The 27918-nt window shown below is 42.8% G+C and overlaps 2 protein-coding genes across 9 annotated transcripts in view; both read right to left on the bottom strand.

Annotated features, from left to right (window-relative positions):
- TXK (TXK tyrosine kinase) overlaps positions 1–22912 on the bottom strand; it is a 61915-nt gene extending 39003 nt beyond the window's left edge. Inside the window, exons 1-5 of one of the 3 annotated variants that reach the window (XM_029234636.1) lie at positions 22848–22912; positions 7708–7756; positions 6564–6666; positions 5650–5855; positions 3033–3098 (exon numbers count right to left, since the gene is read on the bottom strand). In XM_029234636.1, coding sequence (XP_029090469.1) covers positions 3033–3098; positions 5650–5855; positions 6564–6666; positions 7708–7756; positions 22848–22863 — 440 coding nt within the window. In that variant the 5' untranslated portion in view covers positions 22864–22912. Of the gene's footprint in view, positions 1–3032; positions 3099–5649; positions 5865–6563; positions 6667–7707; positions 8140–22847 lie in introns of those variants that run through there. The other 2 variants (XM_029234634.1, XM_029234635.1) reach the window with 2 other exon arrangements.
- Positions 17102–27918, bottom strand: part of TEC (tec protein tyrosine kinase) — a 149629-nt gene continuing 138812 nt past the window's right edge. For 4 of the 6 annotated variants that reach the window (XM_029234631.1, XM_029234628.1, XM_029234630.1 and 1 more), the window contains 2 exons: positions 27749–27906; positions 25865–26559 (listed from right to left, as the gene is read on the bottom strand). In XM_029234631.1, coding sequence (XP_029090464.1) covers positions 26476–26559; positions 27749–27906 — 242 coding nt within the window. In that variant the 3' untranslated portion in view covers positions 25865–26475. Of the gene's footprint in view, positions 17126–22847; positions 22919–25864; positions 26560–27748; positions 27907–27918 lie in introns of those variants that run through there. The other 2 variants (XR_003795470.1, XM_029234633.1) reach the window with 2 other exon arrangements.

Genomic DNA, 27918 nt, shown 5'->3' with positions numbered 1-27918 from the left:
GACTAAATATAAATTAAAAATCCATCCACGTGGAAGTCATACTTAGAATGACTTCAAAGTAGTAACAAAAGAGCCAGATAGAAGTATATGATGAATTTAAGACCCTTTAAAATAATGCAGAATTCCATCTGCATTATTATAATGATATATGTAAGGCAGGAAAAGATAGGATGAACGCAATTTAGAGGAGGTGGGAGCATGGTATTTCAGAATTTCATCTCTTTAAATCAGTTGGTAAAAGTTAGAAGAGCTTTTGTTCTGTTTTGTTTTTTTCAAATAGGTAAGGCTGTAACTCCTTTACTGAGACAACACTGATTATAAAACTAATATTGAGGGGCTTCCCTGGTGGCGCAGTGGTTAAGAATCCACCTGCCAATGCAGGGGACACGGGTTTGAGCGCTGGTCTGGGAAGATCCCACATGCTGTGGAGCAACTAAGCCCCTGTGCCACAACTACTGAGCCTGTGCGCTACAGCCTGTGAGCCACAACTGCTGAAGCCCACGCGCCTAGAGCCCATGGTCCGCAACAAGAGAAAACACCACAATGAGAAGCCTGCGCACCGCAACAAAGAGCAGCCCCGGCTCGCTGCAACTAGAGAAAGCCCACGCACAGCAACGAAGACCCAACGCAGCCAAAAATAAATAAATAAATAGTAAATAAATGTTTAAAAAATTAAAAAAAAAAAACTAACATTGAATGATTTCAATAGAAGCCCCAATACACAGGATTGTGGTGGGCCTTCTACTGACATATTAAAAAAAATCCTGGCTCAAACTCACCAGGATTGGACTCACAGTACGTCCAACTGTGGTTGAGTACAACCATCTTATATATATGTAAGCCTCCCATGTGCCATTCTTAGATTTCTGATCAATAAGTAACAGTATTGTGGTCTTGAGTTTTAGCCCTAGCAACCCTATTAGGTCTGAGAAGGTTAATCTGCTTCACTGAGTGACTTTCTAACCCTGAGAAGGTTAAGCACTCAGTGCAGAGACAATTAGATAAATCAGACTCATATTTCCATAGCTCAGGATAATCAATGTTTGCTATTTAAAATATCTATAATTTTAAGAGAATCTGGCATATCAGGTTTTTGTCTTTGATTTAAAATTTAAAATTAATCTTAAACTTGTTATTTGAAGTTTGAGGGAATTGAACCAATTTTTAAAATGACATTCATATGGATAAGAGAACTCGATTTACCACATATATCTGTTTAACTTATTACACTTCCAGGATCATGTAAGGACTTACAAAGGGTTATTACAATTGCAAATTTGCCGTCAGGCATGAGACGTACAATACTTAAAAAGAAAACTGAATTTATTCAGTTTATCAATGCAAGTTAGATGTTTCCAGAAATTTAATGAACTGAGCTTATAAATAGGATGGATTGTTTAAAGACATTTCGTGTGTTGAGTATGAATTAAGGTGATTGTTCTTAACTTTTTTAGATTTATGCGTAGTATATCAAGACTTACAAGTTAAATCTGAAGGCTTACTGAAAACCAGGGTTTTACACTGTAATGTTGATAATTTAATTTCAAACCAAAGTAGCCATAAATATTTCTCTGAATAAAGGTTCCCCTGAAATGTCAGAAGCCCATGTGGACACAGCATTCCTTCCCCCCTCGGCCCCTAACTCCCTCCTGCCCCCTTTAGGCCTCAAGTCACTTCCTCAGAAAGGTCTTCCCCACCCAACACGCTCATTTAAATTATATCCCCTTCCCTCTCCCTGTGCCCCATACTGTTCCTTCATAATACCACAATTTAAAATGATATATTTATTTGTGAATTTGGGGTTGTTTAATGTCTATTTTCCCATAAAGCTGTAAGTTGCATGAAGGCAGGGGCTGCTTCTGTGTATTCCATATTGTGTTTCCAAGGCCTGGAACAGCTAACATCTGGTACATCCTCAATGCACGATAAAAAAGACTGAACAAATAAATTGACTGGAGGACTGAAGTATCTATGGATGTAGTACACCTGTAATACTAGGCAAGGTGGACCAAACTGTAAATGCCTTACCTGTTCATTTCACAGTTCAAGACGGGTTCGAGCCCTGGTCCAGGAAGATCTCACATGCCACGGAGCAACTGGGCCCCTGCGCCACAGCTAGTGAGCCTGCTCTCTAGAGCCCGCGAGCCACAACTACTGAAGCCTGCGTGCCTAGAGCCCGTGCTCCACAACAAGAGAAGCCACCACAGTGAGAAGCCCGTGCACTGCAACGAAGAGTAGCCCCCGCTCGCCGCTACTGGAGAAAGCCCTCGCGCAGCAACAAAGACCCAATGCAGCCAAAAATAAATAAAAATAAATAAACTTAATATCTCAACCTTAGTTTCTGATCTGCAGAATGAGGGGCAGAATGATCTGCAGAGTGACTGCTAAGATTTCCTTCTTCTAAATCTATAAGGGTAGCAAGAATGTATTTCTAAGCAGAACTCTAGTAACATACCAAATGTTCTTCCAAACTACATTAGCCTACTTCTCAACTTCATTGATTTCTAAAAGATTTCAAAACATGAGCTAAATACAGTAATGTGTCTATATATTAAGTCTAATTTCATTTATGCACAATTAATGCCATTTTTAATTTTTTTAAATGTTTTGACCACGCTGCATGGCATGAGGGATCTTAGTACCCTGACCAGGGATCGAACCCATGCCCCTTGCAGTGTAAGTGCAGAGCCTTAACCACTGGACCACCAGGAAAGTCCCCATTTTTTAAATAATAACTTTTCCATTTAGGACATGCATTAAAATAAGTGCAAGATGAGTGTTTGGTTTCACATTGTCACTGTCAAAAATTTTTTTAATTGACCGTACAAAACAAAAGTGATTTTAAGAAAAAGAAGTTTCTGAATCAACCGTTATAAGGATCAAAGATCTCTTAGGCTAAAGCTGCCAACCGTGTTACCTTCTTTTCCTTACTTTGGTCTTACAGACCAAAAACGCTATGTATACTTATAAGCTGCCCAAATGTACATAATTTTCATAGATTAACCATAGGACATATTTTGGAGGACACTTACTCGTATATTTCTAAGTTGGTTGGTTTGTTTTCAGTCACATAGTTGCTTGGAATTAAGCCTTCATTCCTACAAAGACAAAGCAAAAATCAAAATGCTTGGCACATTTGTGGCATTATTGTGGCAAAAATCCTTTTAAAAACCTCAAGGATGCAGGGGAAAATCAAATTCATTTGACTAATTAAATTGTTGAAAGAAGAAAGAAAAGTTTTTTCATTTCAACTAAAATCTCTGCATGATAAATACTAAGTTTCTGACTTATAATGTGAATAGTTTAAGACGTTTTCTGACAAAAATCTTTGCAAAGAGGAAAAGGTGTACTTACGTGATCACTGGGACATCATAGTGACTAGATTAAAAGCATACCAATTACAAAGATATTGACTTAATTCTTTTTAATTGCCACAGAGTATTCCACAGAATAGATATTCTAGTTCAGCCACGCCCCTATTACAGCAAAGCTGGAAAGAAATACTTGAACATGCCTTCTTGTGTACAAGTAAAAGTACTTCTCTAAGACAGATACCAAGCAGGGAAACTGCTGGGTCACGGAGTATGTACATCTTTCAGTAGATACAGTAAATTGCTATTGAAGGGAAATGTACCAATTTATACACTCATCGGCAGGGGAGGGGTTTCTCTTTTCCTATACCTTCGCCAATGAAATCTGAAATTTAATATTATGAAAAGATCTCCAAGACATTTTATTGAGGAATACAAGCAAGTTGCAGAGCAATGCATAAAGTATGGTCAGACTTAGGTAAATTATATCTGCAAACAATACCATATGTTTCAATGAGTGCATTGAGAATGATCTGGACAAGTACTCACTAAATGAATAATGGTGCTTCCTTTTGGGAAAGAGACTGGGTTTGGAGGTGGGCAAAGCAGAATTTGGGTACTATTTATCATGTTTGAATCCAAAAAAAAAAAAAAACTATATTCAGTTATTAACTTTGAAGTTAAAAATTGTTGTTGTTTCTCTTTAAGTCTGAGTCATGCCAATAGGCCACCTGCAGCAGTAGCTAATTACACAGCCCTGAACCTACTAACTTACTGTGATCACTGGGACATCATACCTCTTTTCCCACTGAAAAGTCTCCATCACATGTTGAGACTCAATCAAAAACTGGTAACACAGCCAAATCATCAGGAAAATATAAATAAAGAGGTATGTATGTACTTCTGATGCTTAGACATTTATAATCTCCAAATCTTGACAAGGATCAGAAATCAGTGCCAGCATGCTCTCCCAGAAAGCTCACCTACTCCTCAGAATTCTTCTCTACCCAGGACTCCAGTCTGGCATTAGCAATCTATTGCAACTGACACAAAGAAGTCTTATTGCATCCCAGGGTCTTTTTTCTTTCCAATTTAATTCAGAAACTATTGCAATGTTTACTTCTAAAACTAGTCATTGTAGAAATATGAAAATGAATAAGATACTGTTTCCATTTCTATCTCAGAGCTTAACAGGAAAAAAATTCAAATTGCCAAAGAAAGCATAAATTAGAATAAGAACTTGTATGGTAGGAATTATCATTCCCATTTTACAAATAAAGAAACAAAAATTCATTAAAAATAGAACTACCATATGATCCAGCAATTCTGCTTCTAGGTATTTATCCGAAGCAAATGAAAACACTAACTCAAAAAGATACAGGCACCCCCATGTTCATTGCAGCACTATTTACAATAGCCAAGATGTGGAAACAACCTAAGTATCCACTGATGGATGAGTGGATATAGAAAATGTGGTATATATCTCTACAATGGAATATTATTCAGCTATAAAAAGAAGAAAATCTTGTCCTTTACAGCAACATAGATGGACCTGGAGAGCACTATGTTAAGTGAAGTAAGTCAGACAAAGACAAATACTATATGGTCTCACTTACACGTGAAATCTTTTAAAAAATGAAAAATTGAAGAAACAAACAAACAAGCTCATAGATAGAAAGAACAGATTGGTGGTTGCCAGAAGCAGGGGTGGGTGGGGGTGAAGTGGGTGAAGGGGATCAGAAGGTATAAAACTCCCGCTACAGAATAAATATGTCTTGGGGATATAATGTATAGAATGGTGACTGCAGTTAATAGTACCGTATTGCATGTTTGAAAGTTGCTAAGAGAATAAATAAAAGTTCCCATCACAAGAAAAAAAATTTGTAACTATGTATGGTGATGAATGTTAACTAGACTTGTAGTGAGTATTTCACAATATATATAAATATTGAATCATTATGTTGTATACTTAAAACTAATATAATGTTATATGTCAATTATAACTGAGAAGAAAGAGAGAAAGGAAGGAAAGGAGGGGAGGAGGGAGGGAGGGAGGGAAACAGAGGGTAAGTGACTTGCCCAAGGACACACAACAGTACGCGGAAGCATCAGGATATAAAACCACATGTACCTAGTTTGGAGAGTCTGCCTGAAATCACGGTGCTATAATGCTCTTTCATACAGATGGGGAGGTGTGGGAACAGCTTCTGTTTCATTTACGAGGAAGAGTTATAAACCTGGACTAAATGAGCCACTACACGGAGTCTATGTCATGCTTCAGAAGTCTTCAGAGAATGAGAGATGAGAGATTTGGTAAAGACTAAGCCATCAGTCTTACCCCAAGCGGTCTCTTGCCTTCCACCAGTGAGGATTACACTTCTCCAAGATCAGGTATTCCTCTGCTCTCTTTAAGGCTAAATCACAGGGCTCTCTGGGCAGGAAATCATACAGTGCTTTGACTTGGATCTTCTCTTCGGCAAACTCAGAGGGTGGGAGGGGAGGCAGCGGCTTGCGTTTTGATGGCTGCACTCGGCCCCTGTTGGACTGTAAACACTAAAGAGTGAGTCGTTGTGCTATTGTTTTAGTGATCTGTACTAAAAAAGAATTGGGATAGAGCCTATTTGCCTGCCCCCTCACTTCTCCCAGCCAGCTACACCAAAGCAGAAGCCCAGGTGGGATAAAGGTAGGAAATGACTAACTATAGAACGACTTCCAGATCCAGCAACACACTCATCATTTTGTAAATTCTGAAGATCACCAATTCTCTTGCCAGCATTGCACTGAATTGTTTTCATGTCACAATTCTTAAAATTGTATTTCCTCCTTAATAGTTTCACTTCAAGGATTTTTCTCTCTTGGAAAAAGAAAAACGGCTCTTCCCTTTCGCGTGCTGTAAGCTTGTGTTTGGGTTTAACACACTTCCCAAGAAAACTGATTCTCTGCCACTGAACTGAAAATTAATCCTGGCCTCAAAATGGCAGTAGCCAGAACACATTTTTTTCCCAATTTCAAGTTCTGCCAAAATATAGCAGAGTAGTCTATTTTAACTGTTTTTGTTGGTTGGTTGGTTGGTTGGTTTTTGTCTTTCACTTTCTTCTAGGACATCGATTCACTAAATGTTTACTGAGAACTCATTATGTGCCAACCATGATACTAGGTTCTGGGCATGGCAGCAAATGGTACCTCATGAGGCGCAGACCCTAAAAATGCCACCGTCCTCTACCCCTTCACCCCCATCAAAACGATACTCACTTGCTTCTTACTTGGCAATTCACTGAACCATGGTCTGCGACGCTGCGTGTATTTTTCTGAAAGTTCTTCATCTTTGCTAAGGCTTATTTGTGTCCTCACTTGTCTGACATTGAAAAATAATCATGTTACAAATGATTATTTGTACTCAAGTTATCTATGAATCTACTAGATTATCACAAACTGGTAGAAAAATCTCCTCCCTATCGTTTTTTTTTTTTAGAAGACTTCCAAACTCCATTTCCTTGAACAAGGTACTACCTCTCAGAACTTCATTTTTTTTAATCTGGGAACTAGAGATGCTAAGACCGTATAGAGTTGTTATGAAATAAAATTGAGAAAACATATCATGTGCCCAATACAGAGTCTGGTGCATATTAAGGGTGTACAATTACAATCATGATAATGAAGATCTTACTCTGTGTCAGGCACAGTGTTTATCATTTTACATGCATCACCTCATTCGATGGTATCTATTGTTATAAGTAGACATGGTGTAGCGATAAGAACATGAGTTTAGATCCCAGGTCTACCATTTTCATAGTGTGGCCTTGGGTAAGCAATGTAACCTCTCTAAGCCTCAATTTCCTCATCTGTATAATGGGGATTGTAAAAAAAAATGGGTGGTTTTGAGAGTTACTTGAGCTAAAATATGCAAACTTCTTAGCACAGTCTGACATATAGAACACTCCCATTAAATGTTGGCTCTTATTATTATCATGGTGCACTGGATTTTATCCTTATACATCATTTGCTGGGCACCAAAGTGTAAAACACACTGATAGTTTGGGGGAGATACTCAAATAAACAAGACAGGATTCTTACCCTTAAAAGGTAAAAATTACAGAGTGAAACACAGACATATAAATAGCATACATGAAATAAGTATTAAATAAAGAACCAAGCCGCGTGCTCTGGGAACACAATGGAAGGAGCAATTAAATCCAAGAGGATCAAGGAAGCATCACAGACCTGACATTTGACCTACAGCTAGCTTTAAATGAATGGTTATTCAACAGGAAGAAAATGGGAGTAGGGTTTCCCACGCAGAGGCAACAGCAGATACAAAGAGATGTGGAGACTCGACAGACAATAAAGAAAAGGAATGAATTAATTTCCAAGAAGTTGCCCTCGGAAGAAGACTTACCGCTTCTGCACGGAACAGCAACAGCAGAAAATCGACTGGACAGTATTATCTGAAAAGCAGATCATTCTCAACTGTTAGAAAGCCGTGAGTCCGTGATATTGGATAGAAGAGGCTGCTGGTGCTGGTCCAAAGGAGGAAATCCCTGAGGGTACGGGTGACAGAAAGTATTGCAAAGCATATGCAAAGTCTTGACCGTGCCCTTCTTCACTAGTAGAAGATGAAAAACTGTCACTAACACAAAAAGAAGTTACTGGCACCCTGGCCACTGTGGTTTCCCTTCTCAGGCTCTTGTTCCTGGGTCTGGTTTCATGCATTTCCTCAGTCTGTGAATGATAAATGACCATTGTATTCCTCTTTACCTTGATCAGGGCTAATGTCAGTTGACAAGTATACAAAAGAATATGATTCCAGAAACAATGTTCTCCTAGGAAATCTGTTAGCAGGGATTTTGAATTAGGTCCATCGCATTTCTTCAAAAATATTTTAATATATATTTTATATATTTACATAAACTAATATAAATATATTTAATATATTATATAATAATATAATTTAACATATTTATTTTATTTTTATATATTATGTATCAAAATACATTTATACCTTTTTGGCTCTCAAATTTTCTATGGATTAGGTCCAAACATAAACTGAATATTTAAAGAAAGCACTAGCTATCTAGTAAATCTGGGTCATGCTTACACTTCTACTGTCAAGTTTAATCTTTATTTAAGCTAGACCATTTGCCTTTTTCAAACCATAAATTTTGAATTTATCAAAAGCTGTTTTATGTTCATAGAATCTGCATTTCACAGCGGCACTTTCTCATACTGACCCCTAAAAATGAAGCATTGTTAAGGAAGCAGAATACATTAGACATGAGCATTAGCTTTGAGGTTAGAAAGATCTAAGGATGAATTCTAGCTGCGGGGGTAGGGGGGAGGGCGCTGACTATATCTGGGATAAGTCCCTTTACTTCTCTATCTCTTTGTTTTCCTATCTGTGAAAACAAGATAATCATACCTACCCCCTTTGAGAAGCCTTAGGGGGCAGAGGTTAATCTCCAACTTCGTGGGTTTGGGCAAGTTACTTAACTGTCTGTGCTTAAGTTTCCTCATCTGTAAAATGGGAATAACAGGACACTAGGCATGTAAGGCTACTATGAGGATTAATTGAATGAATTCATATAAAGCATGCAGAACAATGCCAGGTATATATCAATAGTAAGAGGGTAATCAAGAAGACCTATTATCATTATAGGGTTGTTGAGATCAAATTAGATATTTTCTCTAAAGTCCTGGAACATGGAAGAGGGGTACAAGCAGAAGACACCCGGTACAATCTACCCCTCAGCATCCACTCTATGCCTCCAGAACAAGGGATGAAAAAGAGCTACCATATTATCGCCAGGTGATGTCAATTTGATCATATTCCCACCCGAAACCTAGTACATTAACCACCATTAGGATTCTTAAGTCAGGTAGAGAAGGAAACGAGGAGAAAAGAAGAGTAACATAGGACATAGCTGCTACAATTCCCACCTCTTAAGCTGTCCTGAGTCCTAAGCTGATCACAGATACCTTCTGTCACCATTCATTCCTTGTGCCCCCTTGCCTCTGCTGACACTTTGGCCAAAGGAGGTACTTTATCTAATGGAATTGCCCAAATGTTCATTCCTGTGGGATTTGGGTCCTTAGTTGGTATTGTCTTAACGGGGTTGTTACAGTTTTCTACTGACCAGGACTATTATGAATTTTAAGAAATGAAGCTAGTGAATTCCCTGAGTTTCAAAGTCCTCATTGTACTCATTGTGAAGAATGAACCCAATTCCTGGTAATCAGGATACTTATCCCAGCTACTCTGACCCTTTCCTGTGCCTATCAATTTGCTGATACAAGGAATCCCAAAATGGTTAGAGGGCAATCTCAACTTCCAATGTTCCCTAACAAAAGGATTCTCCTCTCAGGCACTAGAATCTCCAAACTCACCAAACCCAAAGTCACGGGGAAAGAGAATAACAATATCCAGTGGGTTATTAGGTGGTGATAGGGGCCACTCCAACCTCTACTCCTTAGTTCCCAGACTCAGACATCCTGGCTATACGGAAACAACACCACATTTGCTGTTGGCTTAAGGCATTTACTGTATATGATAGGACACCACTCCAACTTTGCAAGATGTTGTCTCCCAGGTGTCATAGCAATTGAGCCTTTAGCAGGCCATTCTTCTGTCCTATTAAGCCAGCTGCTTCTGAATTACGGGACACATGGTAAGAGTATTCAGAGAACCACTGTACCAGCACCAATGAAACTAAGAAAAGGCTGACTCCACAAAATGTATCATCTTGTAGACCTTTGGTTACATCTTCTCATTTTGTCCCCATTCCAAGAGTTTCAAACACATTCCTCCCCAGATCTTTCACCAACCTCCCAGTCTTGTTCTTTCCACGTTCCTGAACTAGCAGGCCAACTTTTCTGCCGTTGCATATGAGTCAATGTAGATTGATGCCTCAGACTAACTGTCCCTAATGAAGTGAATAAACTGATGTACTTCTTGAAGTTCAAGGAGAATGTTATTTCAACACCATCTTTCAGGCTACCTCTGAATAGGGCTGTAGCATGATGGCTGTTCATTTCCTGCTCATGTGGGTTTGGGATGCAGATCTACCTGTAAATCAGGCCTGATGGGAAATTCCTCTTGAGGTCTTGGGTGTGAGGTGAAGGAGAAGCAGAAAGAACAGGTACTATGTGAATGTCACCTGCTCATGAAGTTTTCTTGAGCCTTCTGGATCTACGGGGGCCCACTTTCACATATACCATTTCCATATTATTATGGATTACTCCTACACATGCCCAGTTTTTTGGTTCAGTGAATCAGATAACACTCAGCTCATGACAGGCTCACTCAGTTTGGATCGCATAAGCATTTCATGGCATGGTTGGAGCATTCAGTCTTCACCAGTAGGAAGCCAGGAGCTACTTTTCAAATCAAAAATAGTGGGGACTTCCCTGGTGGTCCAGTGGTTAAGTCTCCTCACTTCCACTGCAGGGGGCACAGGTTCAATCCCTGCTTGGGGGACTAAGATCCCGCATGCCACGCAGTGTGGCCAAAAAAAAAAAAAAAAATCAAAAATAGTTATTAGCACAGGGTCAAGTCATTACTCCAAATTTCTGAGGGTTTGTGCTGTGATTCTCACAATGGGACTTTCAGAGGCTCCATATAGCCAACATTTTGCCCTTCATCCCAGGCTACCACCAATGATAATTGGAGTAATGGAAAATTGAGTTATTTCTCCCAGCAATAAGGCTATCCCTGGACCTCTAACTATATGACCAAATAAATCACAATTCCAATTTTGACTCTGTTTCCTAGAGCCACTTATGATACCAATTATGGTATCAATCAGGCCTATAATATAAAACAAGACATACTTAAATTAGAACACTTTTAGAAGGGTTTATTTACAAAGAGACTAATTACAAAGGTGTAGAAGGGGGTAAGGTAATGATAAAGAATGTGCAGACACCTGGGTCCAGCAATAGTGGAACTGTCACCATCCCCATGTCCAAAAGGCCCAGGAAAGTGAGAGAGTTAAGCAGAGCAGAGACCATTTTACAGGAGCAATGATCTGCTGTAGAGGGACACAGCCAGTTCAAGGTAACCTCACCACAGCTTCCTTCCAGGGCTCCCCATGGGTGTAGTGTAACCAGAAGCCAGAGGGCTCAGAAGCATGCTGAACCAAGCCCTACAGATCACTTTTCCAGGATAGAGTGCAAGGTGGAGAAGAATGAATACCAAGAGGCCGGGCTCACTGAGCCACGATGGAGTCTGGCTTCCACGTTTAATCCCCTACAGGTCATCCTTCCAGGATAGAATAGGGTGGATAAGAATAAAGATATCCACACAGTAATCAATATATACTGGTTCCTTTGCCTTTCACCTTCAAAACCTAGATTCATGCATTAGTTACTTGCCTTTCTCCGGTTTGGATGTCGCCGTTATTCAACGTTTGGGCTACAGACACACTGGTGGTGTCCAGGGGTAAACATCTCATTCCTACTCTGGAGATACAATTCCAGTCCAAGCCCAGGCAAAGATTCACTTTTGCTCCCACTGCTATGAGATCACTCACCCCTGATTTAATAACTTTCTTCCTTAGCCTGCACCAAGAAACACAAAGTGGATTTCCAGGGACCAAAACAGAGTTCCGCAAACCTTCACTACATGGTGTATTATTAGGCTTTTGGATCTCAACTGCTTCTGACTGTCAGTTTTCATCTGGTGGCCTCTGCATGAGCCAATTGCCAAAAACACGCCCCCCAAACAGGGTACGTCAGCACTTGGGGGCTCTGTCTACCTTGGCAGGAGTGGTTCTAATTTGCATCCTTACCGATTTATTCCAGTGTTGCCTTAGAGCCCCGTACAGATATGCATCCATCCAGGCCAAGAAATGTGAAGTCCGGTGTAGGTTATACAAGTGAGAGAAGCAAGCAGAGTATGGTATGGACTGTGGCAAAATGCTGTGTCAAAGTCCCATGTAGAGGTATTTAAATACTCCTTCCCTCTTCTACATCACCATTTTCCCCCTCTCTACTGGATCCTTCCCAATAGCATATAAATATACTGCTACTTCACCCCTTAAAAACAAAACAACAAATTACCCTTGATCTTATTTCTTCCATCAGCTTTGCTCCCCATTTATAGTAATTAGCAGTCTTTATTTGCTGCCTCCAATTCTTTCCCTCCTACTTTCTCTTAAGCCATCCCAGTTAAGCTTTTGATCCTACTACTTCCCAAAACTGCTCTTGTTAGAGTCACCAGGGTCCTATGCACTGCTATAAACAACGGTCAATTCTAAGGCCTCATCTTACCTGTGCTCTCAGCAGCGTTTAACACTAGGTCCTGCTGGTCTTCCTTCTTCTCAGTCTCCTTTACTGCTTTCTCCTCCTCCCTGCTAACTTCTTAGACTGTGTCTAATGCTAGGCTGCCCCAAAGCTTTTGATTTCTTCTTTACTCTGCCTTATTCGCTCCCTTGATTATCTCATTCCTTCCTGTGTCTTAAAAGCCATCTATCTGCTGATGACTCCCAAATGTACGCCTCTACCCCAGTGCCAATGAATTCCAGACTTGCACAGCCAAAGGCACTCTCAAATTCTCCACTTGGATGTCTAGTGGACATCTCGAATTCACAGGAAGAAATCTGAACTCCTCTCATCTTCCTCCCCAAACTCGTCTATCCACTCTTCTCCATCTTGTCAAGAGCAACTCCATTTTTCCAGTTGCTCAGGCCAATGATCTTGGAGTTACCTTTGACTCCTCTCTTTCTCTCATACCCCAGTCCAATCCATCAGGAGAGCATGCTGACTATTCCTTAAAAATGTATCCAAGGGCTTCCCTGGTGGCGCAGTGGTTGAGAGTCCGCCTGCCGATGCAGGGGACACGGGTTCGTGCCCCGGTCCGGGAAGATCCCACGTGCCGCGGAGCGGCTGGGCCCGTGAGCCATGGCCGCTGAGTCTGCGCGTCCGGAGCCTGTGCTCCGCAACGGGAGAGGCCACAACAGTGAGAGGCCCGCGTACCGCAAAAAAAAAAAAAATGTATCCAAGAGTTTCTGCTTGAGATGACGAAAAAGTTCTGGAGATGAGTAATGGTGATGATTGTACAATAATGTGCTTGGACTTCACGCTCCTGGACTCTACACTTACAAATGGTTAAAATGGTAAATTTTATGTTAATTACATTTCACCACAATTTAAAACTCACACACACACAGAACGTTACTGCTTTTCCCCACCCTCCTGTTACTAACAAGGTCTAAGTCTCCATTATCTGGATTATACCAAGAGTCTCCTAACTTCTTTCTGCTTCTACACTTAATCCCATCCCCCCACCCTTTATGGCTTATTTTTCAGTGGCCACAGTAATTAATTTAAAACCTAGGTCAGATCATGCTACTCCTTGTCTCACAAACCCACAATGGCTCTCCATTTCACTGTGCATTACAGCCAATTTTCTCACAATCGTCCTTAAACCGTCCACGACCTGGCCTCCTGGTGCCTCTCACCTTCTCTCCAATGTGCTTGTGCTCATTTCACCCCATCCACACTGCCCCCGCAATGCTTCTGGGCCAGGACTGCTCTCACCCAAGGCTCTTCGCTTTTGTTCTGCCTGGACCATTCTTCCCCCAGCTGTCAGCCTTCCCTACTCTCTCCACATCTTCATTCCTTTAATTAAATTAATAAAATAAAATAGACTCTCAATTACATATGGCAACAAGAGTATATCTTTCCTTATTTCCGAGGCCTTCCGTAATCTGGCCAGCCCCACCCTGATGCTTAGTGCTCACCAATTCCTATTACACCAGCTTCTATTCTTCTGTTCACTGTTCTCACAGACACCTTGCACATTTCTGTCCCCGGCTTAAAAAAGGCTTCCATTGCAATCCACTCCCACCTAATCTTCCTTCGGCTCCCAAAGCACTGTTATCTGTCTTGCTCTGTGGCTCATAATTAGGTACCAACTTCAATGGTTATTTACTTTTCTTTGCGTAGCCTTCATCTCTCACAGGGCTCCTCAATCTCACCACTACTGACACCTTAGAGTGATGACTGCTTTGCTGCGGGAGCTGTCCTGTGTATTACACTATGTCGAGCAGCATCCCTGGCCCCTGTGCACTAGGTGTCAGTACCAACAGCACCTCACTCCTCTGATACCCACCTCCCACACCCAGGTGTGAAGACCAAAATGTTTCCAGGAATTGTCAGATGTCCCCTGTGGGCAAAAATCACCCCTTGTTAAGAACCACTGAGCTCGATTGTGAACTCTTCAATTTCACGGTCTGAGTCTCATGGTTTTTTGTCTTGTCCATAGCATCCAGCATGAGAGCCTGGTACAGAGCAAGAACTCAATAGATAGCTGTTAAATAACGTCTCCTCAATATCTACACCATCACATTACACTTAGGCTCTATTTGTCGGTAACTCATTCTACCACATGCAATCTCACAGCTCGACGCTGGCCGGCCGCAGAGCAAGCTAGGTTGACCACGTCCTTTTGACTAAGTAGAAATAAGTAGAACAGTAAAGCTTCCGGAGCTTGTAGTAGGTCATAAGTCTAACCTTTTGTTCCAGGCAGAGTAAAAAAGAAGAAGGGGGCTTCCCTGGTGGCGCAGTGGCTGAGAGTCCGCCTGCCGATGCAGGGGATGCAGGTTCGTGCCCCGGTCCGGGAAGATCCCACATGCCACGGAGCGGCTGGGCCCGTGAGCCATGGCCGCTGAGCCTGCGCGTCCGGAGCCTGTGCTCCGCCACGGGAGAGGCCACAACAGTGAGAGGCCCGCGTACCGCAAAAAAAAAAAAAAAAAAAAAAAAAAGAAGAAGGAAGAGAGGGAGGAGGAGGAAGGAGGTGGGAAGGAGAAAAAGCAGCGGCAGCTTATCCAAAATCAAGCATCAATCCACGAGATGCTAAATGAAATGGTTAAAACCTGGTGTTCAAATGTTCTTTTTTCTGTATAAGGACAGCATATGGGGTTGAGCAGTCACTAGGGTCAGGGTAACCTGAAGTCAAATCACAACTCCATTTTCTTGTAGCGACAATATGATTTGGGGCAATTACTCAGGAGGCTGATCTGGAAAATGATAGAAATAAAACCTACCTTGTAGGAAAGGCAGTTTCCCACTGCTACCAACGAAGCATTTACCATATGGAGGGACTACAGGAAGATCTTCCTATCCTATACTAACTCACTCCCTACACACTGAAATAGGTCCTGTAATTATCCCCATTTCACAGATGAAGAAATTGAGTAACAGACAGGTTCAGTCATTTGTCCAAAGCTACATACCTAAAAAAGCAGCTGAGACTGAATTTAAGCCCACAGAGCTTGGCTGAGTCCATGAGCATAATAATGAGACAGTCCTTGTGGATGAGAAGATTGCATAAGACAGCAGAGATGAAATGTCTAGGACAGAGCAGTTGCTCATTTAATGTCCAACCTTTTGCCTCACTCAGTTCCCTAGAATTCATTCAGCAAGTATGTATTGTGTATTCAAAGAGCAGATTTGAGGTAAACAGATAGAAGCACACTATGGTCCTCCCTCTGAAGACAAAATGGGAAGAAGGTCAAGTAAACCAAAGCTGACCTTCAACCCCACAACTCCTGTGTTCTGAGCCCATTCTCTACCCCTGTTCACCCCGCTCAGGACTCTAAGGGGTCCTCTCTCCACTATCAACACAGCTCTCCGGAGGTGCTCTGAAGCTTAGTCTTGGCAAGGTGAAAATGATATGATAGTAAACTGATATAACAGTAAACATGTACGGCGGTGCTTCTTTTAAAGGCATTTTCATATCTGTAAGCATGACAACTGTATTTGTCAGAGTGATCAGCGAGAGAGCAAGATAAACTGACTTAAGGAATTGGCTCACACAATTGTGAGGGCTGGTGAGTCCAAAATCTGACGGGGTGGGCTTGCGACCCAGGGAAGAGCTGCAGTCTGAGTCCAAAGGCAGTCTGCTGGCCGAATTTTTTCTTGCCTAGTGGAGGTCAGTCTTTGGTTTATTAAGGCCTTCAACTGATTAGATGAGGCCCACCCACATTATGTCTCGGTAATCTGCTTTACTAAAGATCCACTGATTTAAATGTTAATCTCACACAAAAAATATCTTCACTGAAACATCCACAGTAACATTTAACCCACTACCTAGGCATCAGGGCCCATAAAATTAACCATTATTATACCTTAAATTAAACATAGAACTTTCAAAGAGAAATTGCTGGCATTTGTCAGCAGGAATGATATCTGGAGACTAGGAAAAGGCTCCCCCCCCCCCGCCTTCACTGAATTTACCATACATGACTACACACCACCAGAGTGGACTATAAATCCAACAGCAATCTCTCGGTTATCTTTACTCTCTCCTGCAGCCTGGAATTTAGGAGGAAGTTTTTTCACAAGTGATTTATTTGTCCTCACTCAGTAGCAAAGACAGCTGCCTTCAAATAAGGGTACTACTCTGCCACAGCTTTAATTACGACACGGTTTTGTTCTATCTCCCCTGAAGACCAAGAAGAGCTGTGAGCAGCGAGGACAACCTCCGCCTTGTTTATGGTTCAGTTCCGCCCAGCACAGTTGCTAGCAAGTAGTCGCTGCCCAATAAATAATTGATGAGTGAGTAAAAAACAAGTTGTGAAAGCCAAACAGCGTCCTGGTGTTCCGTGCTTGGCTTGACTCTTCAAGACACCAGGCCTCTTTATTTACAGACTGAAGTAATGATTCATGCCAAAGCGGATAGCAATGATTATTAGATTTGTGGTCATTTTCTATTTACAGCATCACAGGTCTTCCAGGTGAGTGGGTAAATGGAGAGTCACTGCCACACGCCTGCTGTGGTTCCAGAAGCCATTCTTTGAATTGCTTTTCTCAGTAACCTGCAGAGAGAAAGCCCTTTTTCGCCTTTATAAAATCCCCAATGAAGGCAGAAACTCATGCATATCTGGTCTTTGCCAGAGACGATCTAAAATGCCCCAGAGATGGGCAATGACTATTTGCCTGCTAGAAGGTGATATTCAGTGTTGAGGATTAACGCAGGAAGAAGCCAGAGCTTCCCCTCCCAGGCTTACATCTGCGCTATTCTTTTCATCTGCTTCTTATTCCCCAGCAAATACCTTTAATTATCTATCTTGTACCAGCAAATCAGGAAAAGGGCATCACATCCCGGCGTAATCTCCGTGACCTTTAGGAACTGGCACGTCCCTCATGGGTAAGGGAGTCGAACCTCTTATTTTATTTAGTGTTCGCGTACTCTCCTGGGAAGGCTTGCTTCCCCCTTCTCCCACCCGTGCAGGTCTCCTAACAGCCTTCTGCTTGTGTGCGTGGCTGCAGCAGGGCTCGGCTTGGGGACGGGTTTCCACCAGGGGGCGCTGGAAGGGAGCGAGTGGGAGAAGCACCACTTCTCCGAACAGCTCCCCGCCGCTCACAGTCCAGCAGATGAACGGTAGCTGAAGGGCTGCTGGGTCACCACCGTCTGGGAAGCGAAGCTGGTGGCGTTCCCTCCGTTTCGAATGTTTTCAGATTTATATCTATGGAACCTCACGTATTTACGATGGCAGAGTTTTCGTTATGAATCAGTGCTTCAGGCGAAATTCAGTCCTCCTGAGTTTGCTTAGAATAACTGGCAGAAGGCTGGTGATTTTTATTTGAAAACATGAATAACTGGCTCGTTTCAAGAAGTGCCTTGAGCCAAAGACTAGGCTAGTGGCCCAACGCACACAATCCAGGTTGCGGTTTTAGGACGAGGAATTCCAGGGCAGCTGCGCTCACAGCTGAAGGGCTCGGGGAACTGGAAAGTGTGGAAAACCTGTGGCTTTGGATAAATGGCTCTGGGCAATTGGAACTGATCCTCTAAGTTCACTACAAGAAGCGCCTTATTTTTTTTCCAGAAATTTACAGAAAGGTCAAACCTCCTCATGACTGTGATAAATTCCCACCACTAGATCTATTTAAGGGACTTCTGAAGACCAGATACATGTTAATGGACTTAACCCATATCATCTGGGAGGTGTGACACATAGCTAGTTTTTTAACCTGAATTTCTGCCTCTAAGCAGGCACCAGTAAAGACTTTCTGAAAAGACACCAAACCAAGAATCCACACCAATGAGGGAAAGAAAGAAAAGAAAATAGAAAGAGAGGGAGAGGGGGAGAGAGGGAAGGATGGGGGGGGGGGGGGGAGAGAGAGAGAGAGAGAGAGAGAGAGAGAAATACACTGAGTTTTTCACAGAAACATTTATTCAATTTAAGAAGTTATCCTTGATACAAACTTATGGTTACCAAAGGGGAAAGGTGGGAGGGGGATAAATTAGGAGCTTGGGATTAACATATACACACTACTATATATAAAACAGATCATCAACAAGGACCTACTGTATAGCAAGGGGAACCCTACTCGATATTCTGTAATAACCTACAGGGGAAAAGAATCTGAAGAAGAGTTGATATATGTACATGTATAACTGAATCACTTTGCTGTACACCTGAAACTAACACAACATTATAAATCAACTATACTCCGATATAAAATAAAATTTAAATTAAAAAAATTTCTAAAGATATCCTTGATTCTGAATTTATGCTCTTTATATATTTGAAGCATTAAATTATCCCTGCTTTGTGTGTGCGCCTCCTTTGATATTAAAAGGGCACTCCTTTCAACAGAATTACTGAAAGAACACTGTTTCCTTTTGATATTAAAATGTCCGTTCTTCTAAGAAATGATAGTCGCCAGAGATGTTAGTGTTTTTGAACGTATTGACAAAATAAGTTAGCAACCCATTATTAGATCCCAAACTGTTTTCTGGACATTATCCCGTCTGTGAAACCTTCAAGTAAGGGGAATAACTCCATTAGGGATTTGTTGGTTCCTAACAGAAAACAGGCAGCTAGCTCATGGGACAGTAACTGATAATCTGGGTGGAGGAGAAGAACGGTGCTGGCCTGGCTGAGCCTGAGGGGTGCTGTGTGTGGGGAAGGGGTGCAGAGACTCCGGAAGCCTGGGGAGCTGCATGGGGCGCTGGGCACTAGGGGAGACAGGGTCCCAGGGGCAAAGATGCTGAAGGGAAAGGCAGAGTCTCCCTGAAGACTGATCGCTCCTCTGTTCACAGCTTCAGCCAGCAAAGCCCCAGGCACCAAACATTCCAGCACCAGAAGCCCTTGTTTGTTCCACACAGGAATTTTATTCTTTCCCAGTCCTGAGCTGGCGTGAGGCGGACTTTGCAGGCATCTTGCCCACATCTCCTCCATCCCCTGGTCTCAGAGCAGTGTTTCCTAGGAGACTGTGGCCCGTGAGCTCCAAGTTCATGAGCAGCTCACAGACATCACAAACAAGACACCTGGCCAACTTGGGATGTAGGTGCTTGGCCACCAGACCCGCTGGCGGCCAGCACTGGGCAGCACCCCACCCCCCGAGGGCAGGAAGGGGACAGATGCCAGCCAGTGGGCTTCACTACACAGAAAGGGCATCTGCCGGTCACACACAAGAAGGCGTGGAAACCTCACAGACGCAGTTCCAGATGGTGACTGCTGTTAGCATTATTGCTATGGGTTTCAGGCAGTTGCAGGAGGATAGAAGTGAAGTGGTTTAGAAACAAAAGGAAAGACACATATACTAGTGTCCATATTAACACTGAACCTATTTTTGAGAAAGGGGACCATCTCCAGCCTGAGGCAAAGTGGCAGTAAAAGTGGCCAAGTCTTTTTTTGGTCCATGGCTCTCCTAGCTTTTGCCACTGAATTAGGTATCTATTGTTGGAAACAAATTAGCTCCAAACCTAGAGGCAGAAACTGTTTACTATCTCACAATTTCTGTGGGTCTGGAGTCCAGGCACTGCTTAACTGGGCGCCTCTGAATCAAATTGAGAAGTTCATGAAGCTCATGAAATTGTAGTAAAGGGGAGCTGGGATTTGCTGGAGAATCTACTTTCAAGTTCAGTCACATGGCTGTCGCTGGCCTTGGTGGCATGGTTCCTGGTGATGGGGATTCTCCACAGGCTGCCTGAGAATGCTCGCAGCATGGCAGCAGGTTATCCAAGAGACAGGGAGCCCAAGAGCACTAAGAAGCCACAGTCTGCTGTAACCTAACCTCCCAGTAACACTCCATCCACCCCTGTTACCATACTCCATCTTTCCCCAAGGAGAGGGATCGTGTGAACAGCTGGAGGGGGACATCACTGGGGCCACCTTAGAGATGCGTGTGCAGCCACCCTCGTTATCTCTGTATTAATTGTGAAAGAAATAACAGAAGATACTAACTTAAAGGGGTTGGCATGGGACTCAAACACAACGAGGAATAAGAGAGGGCTTTGAAAGCAGAGACCCAAGAAAAGCAGAGTGACCAAGGGGTCCTTACCTCACCCTCCAGATCAAATTATGAGTCCAGAAAACTGCATTTTAACAGTATCCTAAAGCACACTTCAGGCACACCAACACTTAAGAACCACCCAATTATTATTTTTCCTTCTACTTTATAAATTGGGAAGAAAAGACAGAGAAATTAGGTGATGATGAGATGGAGGGAAGGGAGGTGGTCAGCTTTTCGAACCCCCAGCACATCTCCCTGGTCCCCGTCCCCTAAATGATTCTCCTGGGCTGGGTCTGTCCTCAGAGCAGGGGTTAGTTGGGAGAAACGACCAATTGTGTTTCACAAACTGACCCTCACAGGAGCAGTGCCCTGGTACCACTCCCAGGCTCTGCACACCAGTCAGTAAGATCAATATTGCACCTTCCACAAGGATCTCCTCCTGCCCTACAGCAGCCTATGAGGCCAGACTTCTATGACAGCCCTTAAAACAACCAATGTATTTCCCAAATGACTCTGGCCCAAAAAATACCTATAAACATTTTTTTGATTAGTAGTAACACACCCTGGGGCACCTCTTAGCTTTCTCTGGTCAACAGTAAACACTCATTGTTTTACCCAGAAGAAAATGGAGCCACGGCTTCCCTGGTGGCGCAGTGGTTAAGAATCTGCCTGCCAATGCAGGGGACATGGGTTCGAGCCCTGGTCCGGGAAGATCCCACATGCCGTGGAGCAACTAAGCCCATGCACCACAACTACTGAGCCTGTGCTCTACAGCCTGTGAGCCACAACTACTGAAGCCTGCACGCCTAGAGCCCGTGCTCTGCAACAAGAGAAGCCAACGCAATGAGAAGCCCATGCACCGCAATGAAGAGTAGCCCCCGCTCACTGCAACTAGAGAAAGCCCGTGTGCAACAACAAAGACCCAAACGCAGCCAAAAATAAAAAATAAATTAAATAAATTAATTAATTTAAAAAGAAAGAAAGAAAATGGAGCCACATCTAAGTGCAATCTGTGGAAGAAATAAACGGGTGAGTCTTACCGTTGAATCAAATTATCAGAAGCTGGAAAGGACAGTGATAGTTCATCAAACCCATGCCCTCCCAGGCCAGATAGAATGATCCTCAAAATATCCCCACTAATAGGTGGTCTCTTATTCAATCCTTTGGGCAATCTAATCCTTGTCTCAACCCTCACTGTTTATTTTATATATAACTGAATCCTTCCTGTTATCATTACAGCCTTCTCTCGAGTTCTGACCTCAGGAGAAATGAAGAACAGATGCCCACATGGCTTTTAATGAAAAGGTTCTTATTAAGTCACTGCTCACCTTTGTCCTGCCATTGGGGGAAGTGGGGACATGGGTTACTGCTTCTTAGCTCTTTCTGCTTTGCTCTGCTTGGCCCGTGTTTCTGATAATGGGCACCCCGTCTTGATCTATGTGTGGACCCAGACTGTAAGTTATAATTCAGGTAGGTACAAGTGGAGTAGCCTGGTTTATTTTTTACGAATCCTACCAACAAGTGTTGGGTCCTAATGAGGTGATTTGGTTTAAACACATGACATTTAAAAATTGCAAAAAATTTTTCCTAATGTCACTTAAAACTCAGAAGTGCAAAAACTGTTGTCAGCAGCCTTGATTGCTTTATTCTGAGGTGACTGAGCTTTGTTGAAGCTTGTTTCCATAGTCATCCAGGATTAAAATCAGTATTTTTCTTCCAGATTTTTAATTATTTGCATGATAAGGCTCTCTGAGTCTTCGAGGTAAATCAACAAGCTTTTCCAAAACTTGTACATGGGACTGAATAGTCTTCCAAAGCAACTCCAAAATTAAGTTCATGAAGAGCCTGTCATTTTAATCTATTGTTTCTCTCTAGTATCTTGTTGGGAGGTAGGCAAAAAGAGAGTGCCCATTGTACAGATGGGTACCTGATCTAAAGAACTTACCAAAGGTGACCCACTAATGTTGCAGCAAATCCTGAAGTGGAACTTGGTCTCCTAGACTTTTGCCCTCAGTTCTTTACACTAAATATTCTAAATACAAACACTTTTCACACTGATTGCATTTCTACACACACACAGGTAGATTTAAGGACACTATTTTGTTTTCTTTTGTTTTCTTAATGCTGAACATTTTCTAAAATTACATCACCACCATGGGTATTTAAATAACAAACAAAACCCTGTCACAACATCTGGGGAACTTATCTTCCACACTTCACAGTTTCTGGCGTTCAAGACTAAGCACCATGCCCAGAACAAGCCCTGAAGATAAAGGACAAAGCCATCTTACTTACAGGTGGAAAGAATCATGGCTGCACTTGTGCGGGGAGCAAACAAAACAGCCTTCAGGTCTTCAGCGATGCTCCTGTCACAAAAACACATCTTTTAACTGAAATCATAGCTCACCCAAGACGTTTCTCACAGGCAAAGTTAACCCCACCTATTTTCCTGTTCTAAAAACCTCAGAGAAGTGTGTGAATGACAACCCAATGGCCTATATAAGAGAAAGCTTGATAATCTACATCCAGATCTTTGAGGGTAGCTGCTATTAGTTCTTCATTCCCGAGTGCGTGGGTGATTCCAGCAAACACCATTTTCAAGAAATCACAAGATTTGGGTAAAAGGGACCTTAAAAAGAGCATGAATTCAAATTGCTCTCTCTGGACAGAGAAAGAATTGGAGGCACAGATAGGATAAGGGACACCGTTAGTGGTAGAAACAGAATCAGATTGTAAGTTTTGAAGTACCACGTCTAGAATATTCTGTCCTCCTACTCAGTACTAACACTTTAGGCACCGTACGAGGAAAGTTTATTTTGCGGGGCAGGAGGGAAAAAACTAATCCATCCCCAGGTGACTGGGGCATGGCCGAGAACTACAAACACAACAACATCAACAATAAAAACGCACTTAGGAGTTGCACTTCATCCCACTGAAAAATAACCAAAAAGTAACTAAAACCAAAGGGAACCACTGCACTGAAGACACAGCAGATTCACGTTGCCCTTCCTATTCCCTGCTTTCTAGATTAAGATCTCTTTACACATTCTGGGTGGATTCTTCTATTTTTACTTCTCCTTTAGCCGTAGCTATGGTTTTATATAAAAACTTTTTAAGTTCTAGTGAAATATTTAAAGATTTTTGAAGAAAATATTCCCAAATGTTGCCAAATCTTGTTTTCCCATCAAAAGTATACATAACTATTAGGTTAAGGGCTATACTTTCTCCTCTCTCTTCAAAGCGACCTAGCGCTCTAAACACAGTTCCTCAAGGTCAAAAGGGAAGTATGGGATGGGGCTGGGAGGGACAAGAGGACTCAAGGTGAGAGACGAAGGAAGGAGGAAGGAGGAAGGTATGACAATGACAGTAGGGCACGGCGCACATACAGCCAACCCCTTGAATGAGCTACAATTCAGTTAACAGGTGTGTATATTTTTGTGATGGGGGTACAGGTAAATAGGAAGATGAGAAGGAAGGTGGCAAACAGACTGTGACAAGACTTAGGATAAATATTTTATTTTTTTCCATTATAAGGGGGACAGGGAAGGATAGAAGACAGCCTTCAGGGGATGAACTGACCAGAATGGAAAGATGATTCTCCATGGTCATATGAAGGTGCTACTCAGAGTAGCCAGCCACAGCCTGTGTTCCTTAAAAGGTCTTGATTTTCCATAAACGCAGCCATGTATAATAATTTTTTTAACCATTAAAGCACTTAGTGAGTTAAATGGTTCTAGTACCACTGCTATAATATTCAAGCCAGTGCAATCAACAAAAGAGGGTAGATGGGTCATTCACCTCGACTGCCTGCTCTTGCCTCTAGATCCTTAGTGGAAACATAGGGAAATGAGAAGTCACACGCAGAGGACATGCTATCCGGGTCCCAACAACCTGGCATGTGACAGAAGAAGCCACTCCCTTGTTAATGAGACTTGAAGATGGTAGAGGAAGTGGGCCTTGAGTATGTAGCTTAAAAAAAATCAAATGTAGAGGCCTCAGCTCATTCTTGGAAGCAAGAGCCATAATAAATCCTCTGGGATCCTGAGTCCTGCTGTACACAGGTTCCTTTGGGCCCCACGTGAATGGGTAAGACTTCTTAGTGCTTCAAACACAAACCACAGAGATGCCTTTTTCATGTCCCAAGGTCTACAGGGAGTCCTCGAGGAAACAGGCAGCCAGGGAATAGTATTTGTGTTATTCTGAGGCCATGGGCACAACTTCTGGCCCATTACTTGCTTAGGAAGCCAGGGGGGTAAACTCTTGAACCCAGCATTGCCCACCTGTGAGCTGTTTCCTTGGCAACACTGTGGTTTAACCTCGTCAGCTGTTCCTGGAGAATGTTCTGTGGGATGCTGTTGACTGAGACAACTCGTCGCTGGGCATTAAGTAGCTTCTTCACATAAGTACTACTTATGTGAACGCTACGTAAAGAGTGTTCACACAATGCTCCACAGCATGGGGGGAGACCACGGCCCCCCAGAGTAGACGAACTCCTGAAGAAAGGCCCTGTGTCTTGCTGGGCTTTCGATGCCCACAAAACCAACAATACAGTGTGGGGCAATACACGGCCTTGCTTTCATCATGATGGAGACTGTCGTTCTTTACCCTGGGCTCATGAGTAAATGAGGCTCTAACTCAGATGGTGTCCTGGTCAGAAATTATAAGGGTCAGAAACCCACTCAAATAAACTCAATTGCAGGGTCTACTATGAAGCTATAACAGACAATCTCTCTGATGCAGGAACCCAAGTCCAGCCTGGCCTCCTGAAAGCCATCTGGGAAACAGCTCAGACGCCATGCTCTCCATTTCTCCTGGCTGCTTCCTGAATTCTGCCAGAACTTGGCTTGCTCCTGGGTCTTGCGCGCAGTTGGGACACAGCCTTTGTGGCGAACATCCTCTGTTCCTTCTGCTCCAGAGCTCACTTTCACATTTATGTCCAGGGACAGATTCTTAAGACACAGAAACTGATTGATTGCCCCTAGGCTCAATTTTCCATCCAACTCCAACTAGCTGTATCCGTGGGCAGGTCCACTTAGCCCAAACACAGCCCCTGCTGGGGGCTTAAGCTGGGTAGGCACCTCAAACATGGCTACCCAAGCGAGGAGGGGGCATTAGTGATAGAAGGGTCCAGACATTTTTCTCTTCAGTAGGGAATATTAGATCCTCAGGGGAAAAGGAATTGACAGCTGTAAGGTAAAATCCCTAGTCCTAAGAGGGTTGGCTCATATATTACAGAATTAAACATTTCAATTAAAAGACAACTCATAAAATCAACTATACTCCAATAAAAATCAAATTACAAAAAAGACGACTCATGTTTCTTATAAATATATAACTTTATATATTGTATATATTTACAATATGTACAGCATACAAATATGTTTTAATGTAATGCTAATGGCAGTCTTGAAAACAGATGTTTCAAAACAAACGATGGGTACTTAGCCAAGGTGGGTTCCTGATCCATCTGGAACCCATATTCTAGACAATGCCCCAGCCCAAATTTCTGTAGAAGTCACAGGGAAGAGAGGGGTGGCTGGAACGTGGCTCGGATACCCTTCCCCCTCCCAATTACCCTGGCCTTCCACTGGCACCGGTTAACGTGACCCCAGATGCACCCCTAAAATGGGCAGACCCTGGGGCCTGGGCATAGCGCCTGGCACATAGTGGGCACTCCAGTACTTGTGGAATGTATAAAAGTGGGTGCTTTTAACCATCGTGTCTAAGGCAGCATTTCCATAATCTAGAAGATTCGGTCACAGAGCTACGGCTGGTGGAGAAGCAAATGTTTTAGGTGTTTCCCCTTTATAAGTAAAACAATCTACACGTCCAAGTGCTAAATAAATTAGAAGTTTGCCACAAAGTGCCATCTCTTCCTCGTGCTTTGGAATCTGGAAGCCATCGCATCATCCGGTCACAGCACTCATCTTCCAAAAGTTTCTGTACATTCGACTAGTTCATCTATCGCGTGCAGCAGATCTTCAAAGGAAGGCCTTCCCTCTGGTTTCTACAATTCAAAATCAAGTAGAAGCTGTGGGTTCCAGAATCCATCCCCAAAATGATTTTTCACTGCTCCAACTCAGATAGCAATGCATACCAGAGTAAGGGACTCCTTGCTTTGGGGCCGGAACACACATGCATCTCCAGACAGGTCTAATCGATCCTGCACGTGCTGCTGCTACACTAACCTTTCTGCCACGTGGCTTTGGCATCCCATTCAAGAACCTAACAGAGATCCTAACTGCCTGCAAAATCAAGTCCTGCTGACTCACAGGGCCCTCTATAACCTGCCCCTCCCCCCAGGCCCTTGCTACCCAGTTTTATTTCCCACAAAAACCCTCACAGGGGCCCTATGCTCAATGAGAACAATCTCTACCCTTGCATACACACACCAAGTTCATTACCACCACCCTACCTTTGCTCACATTGTCCGCACTCCCCCTAGCACCACTTCTTGGCCAGAAGGCCTCTGTCCATCCCAATCAGTGCTCTTGGGAGGCATGATAGCAAGTGACCAGGGCATGGGCTTTGGAGTCAGACAGGACTCCGCTTCTCTGTAGTTAAGTGGCCTTAGGCAAACGACAACGTGATATCCTCATCCACAGAGTGGTCATAGTAAAAGTATGCACACTTTGAAGGGTTATTTTGAGAACTAAATTGAAAGCACTTAGCACAGTGCCTAGCACATCATACCTCTGAGCTAATGTTACTGTTATCTTTCAAAAGTCATTTTGGTGTCTAATCTCTTCTCTGAGGTGACATTTTAACACGGGGCGAAGGAAAACTTCCGAAGACTGAGAGTAAATGACCTGAGGAAGTTGAGGCTTGGAGAAAAAAAACTTCTCTGGTGAAAGAGTACTACTTCGACAACACTAGAGATCCACTGAAAGAACAGCTACTTCTCTGGGCTTATCCCCAGAGCCCCCAGCTCAGGCGACTGTGGCAGGAGCCCCACTTGGGAAGGGAGCGGCAGCCTGAATTTACTATCTTAATTATTAGTGTTTTCCACTTCTTCACATCTTCTTCCCATTATTCAGACTGAGTTGAGAAGACCGGCTTCCTACTTAGGAGTTTGAAATCATATAAAACATGCACTCATTCACTAGGCTATAAAGACCACACAGTTTGAATCTACCAAGCCCAGATCCCTGAATGCTTTAGAGATCGAAGAAGAAAGCACCCGAAAAATGTTATACCTCTTGCCAGCATCTCAGCATCACCTCGTATACATATCTGGACGCCAACTTCGGCTGATGGAGTCGGTGGCCGTGAGTAACCATGGTTACCACTTCATAGTTGGTGTTTTTCTCAAAGGGCATTCTGCCTTCAGTGAATATTTCCCACATTAAGACACCTGGAAGAGGAG

The sequence above is a fragment of the Monodon monoceros genome, unplaced genomic scaffold, assembly GCF_005190385.1.
Source record: "Monodon monoceros isolate NGI ecotype Baffin Bay Population unplaced genomic scaffold, NGI_Narwhal_1 Super_Scaffold_20, whole genome shotgun sequence".
Lineage (NCBI taxonomy): Eukaryota > Metazoa > Chordata > Mammalia > Artiodactyla > Monodontidae > Monodon > Monodon monoceros.
This window is presented reverse-complemented; position numbering and strand designations above follow the sequence as displayed.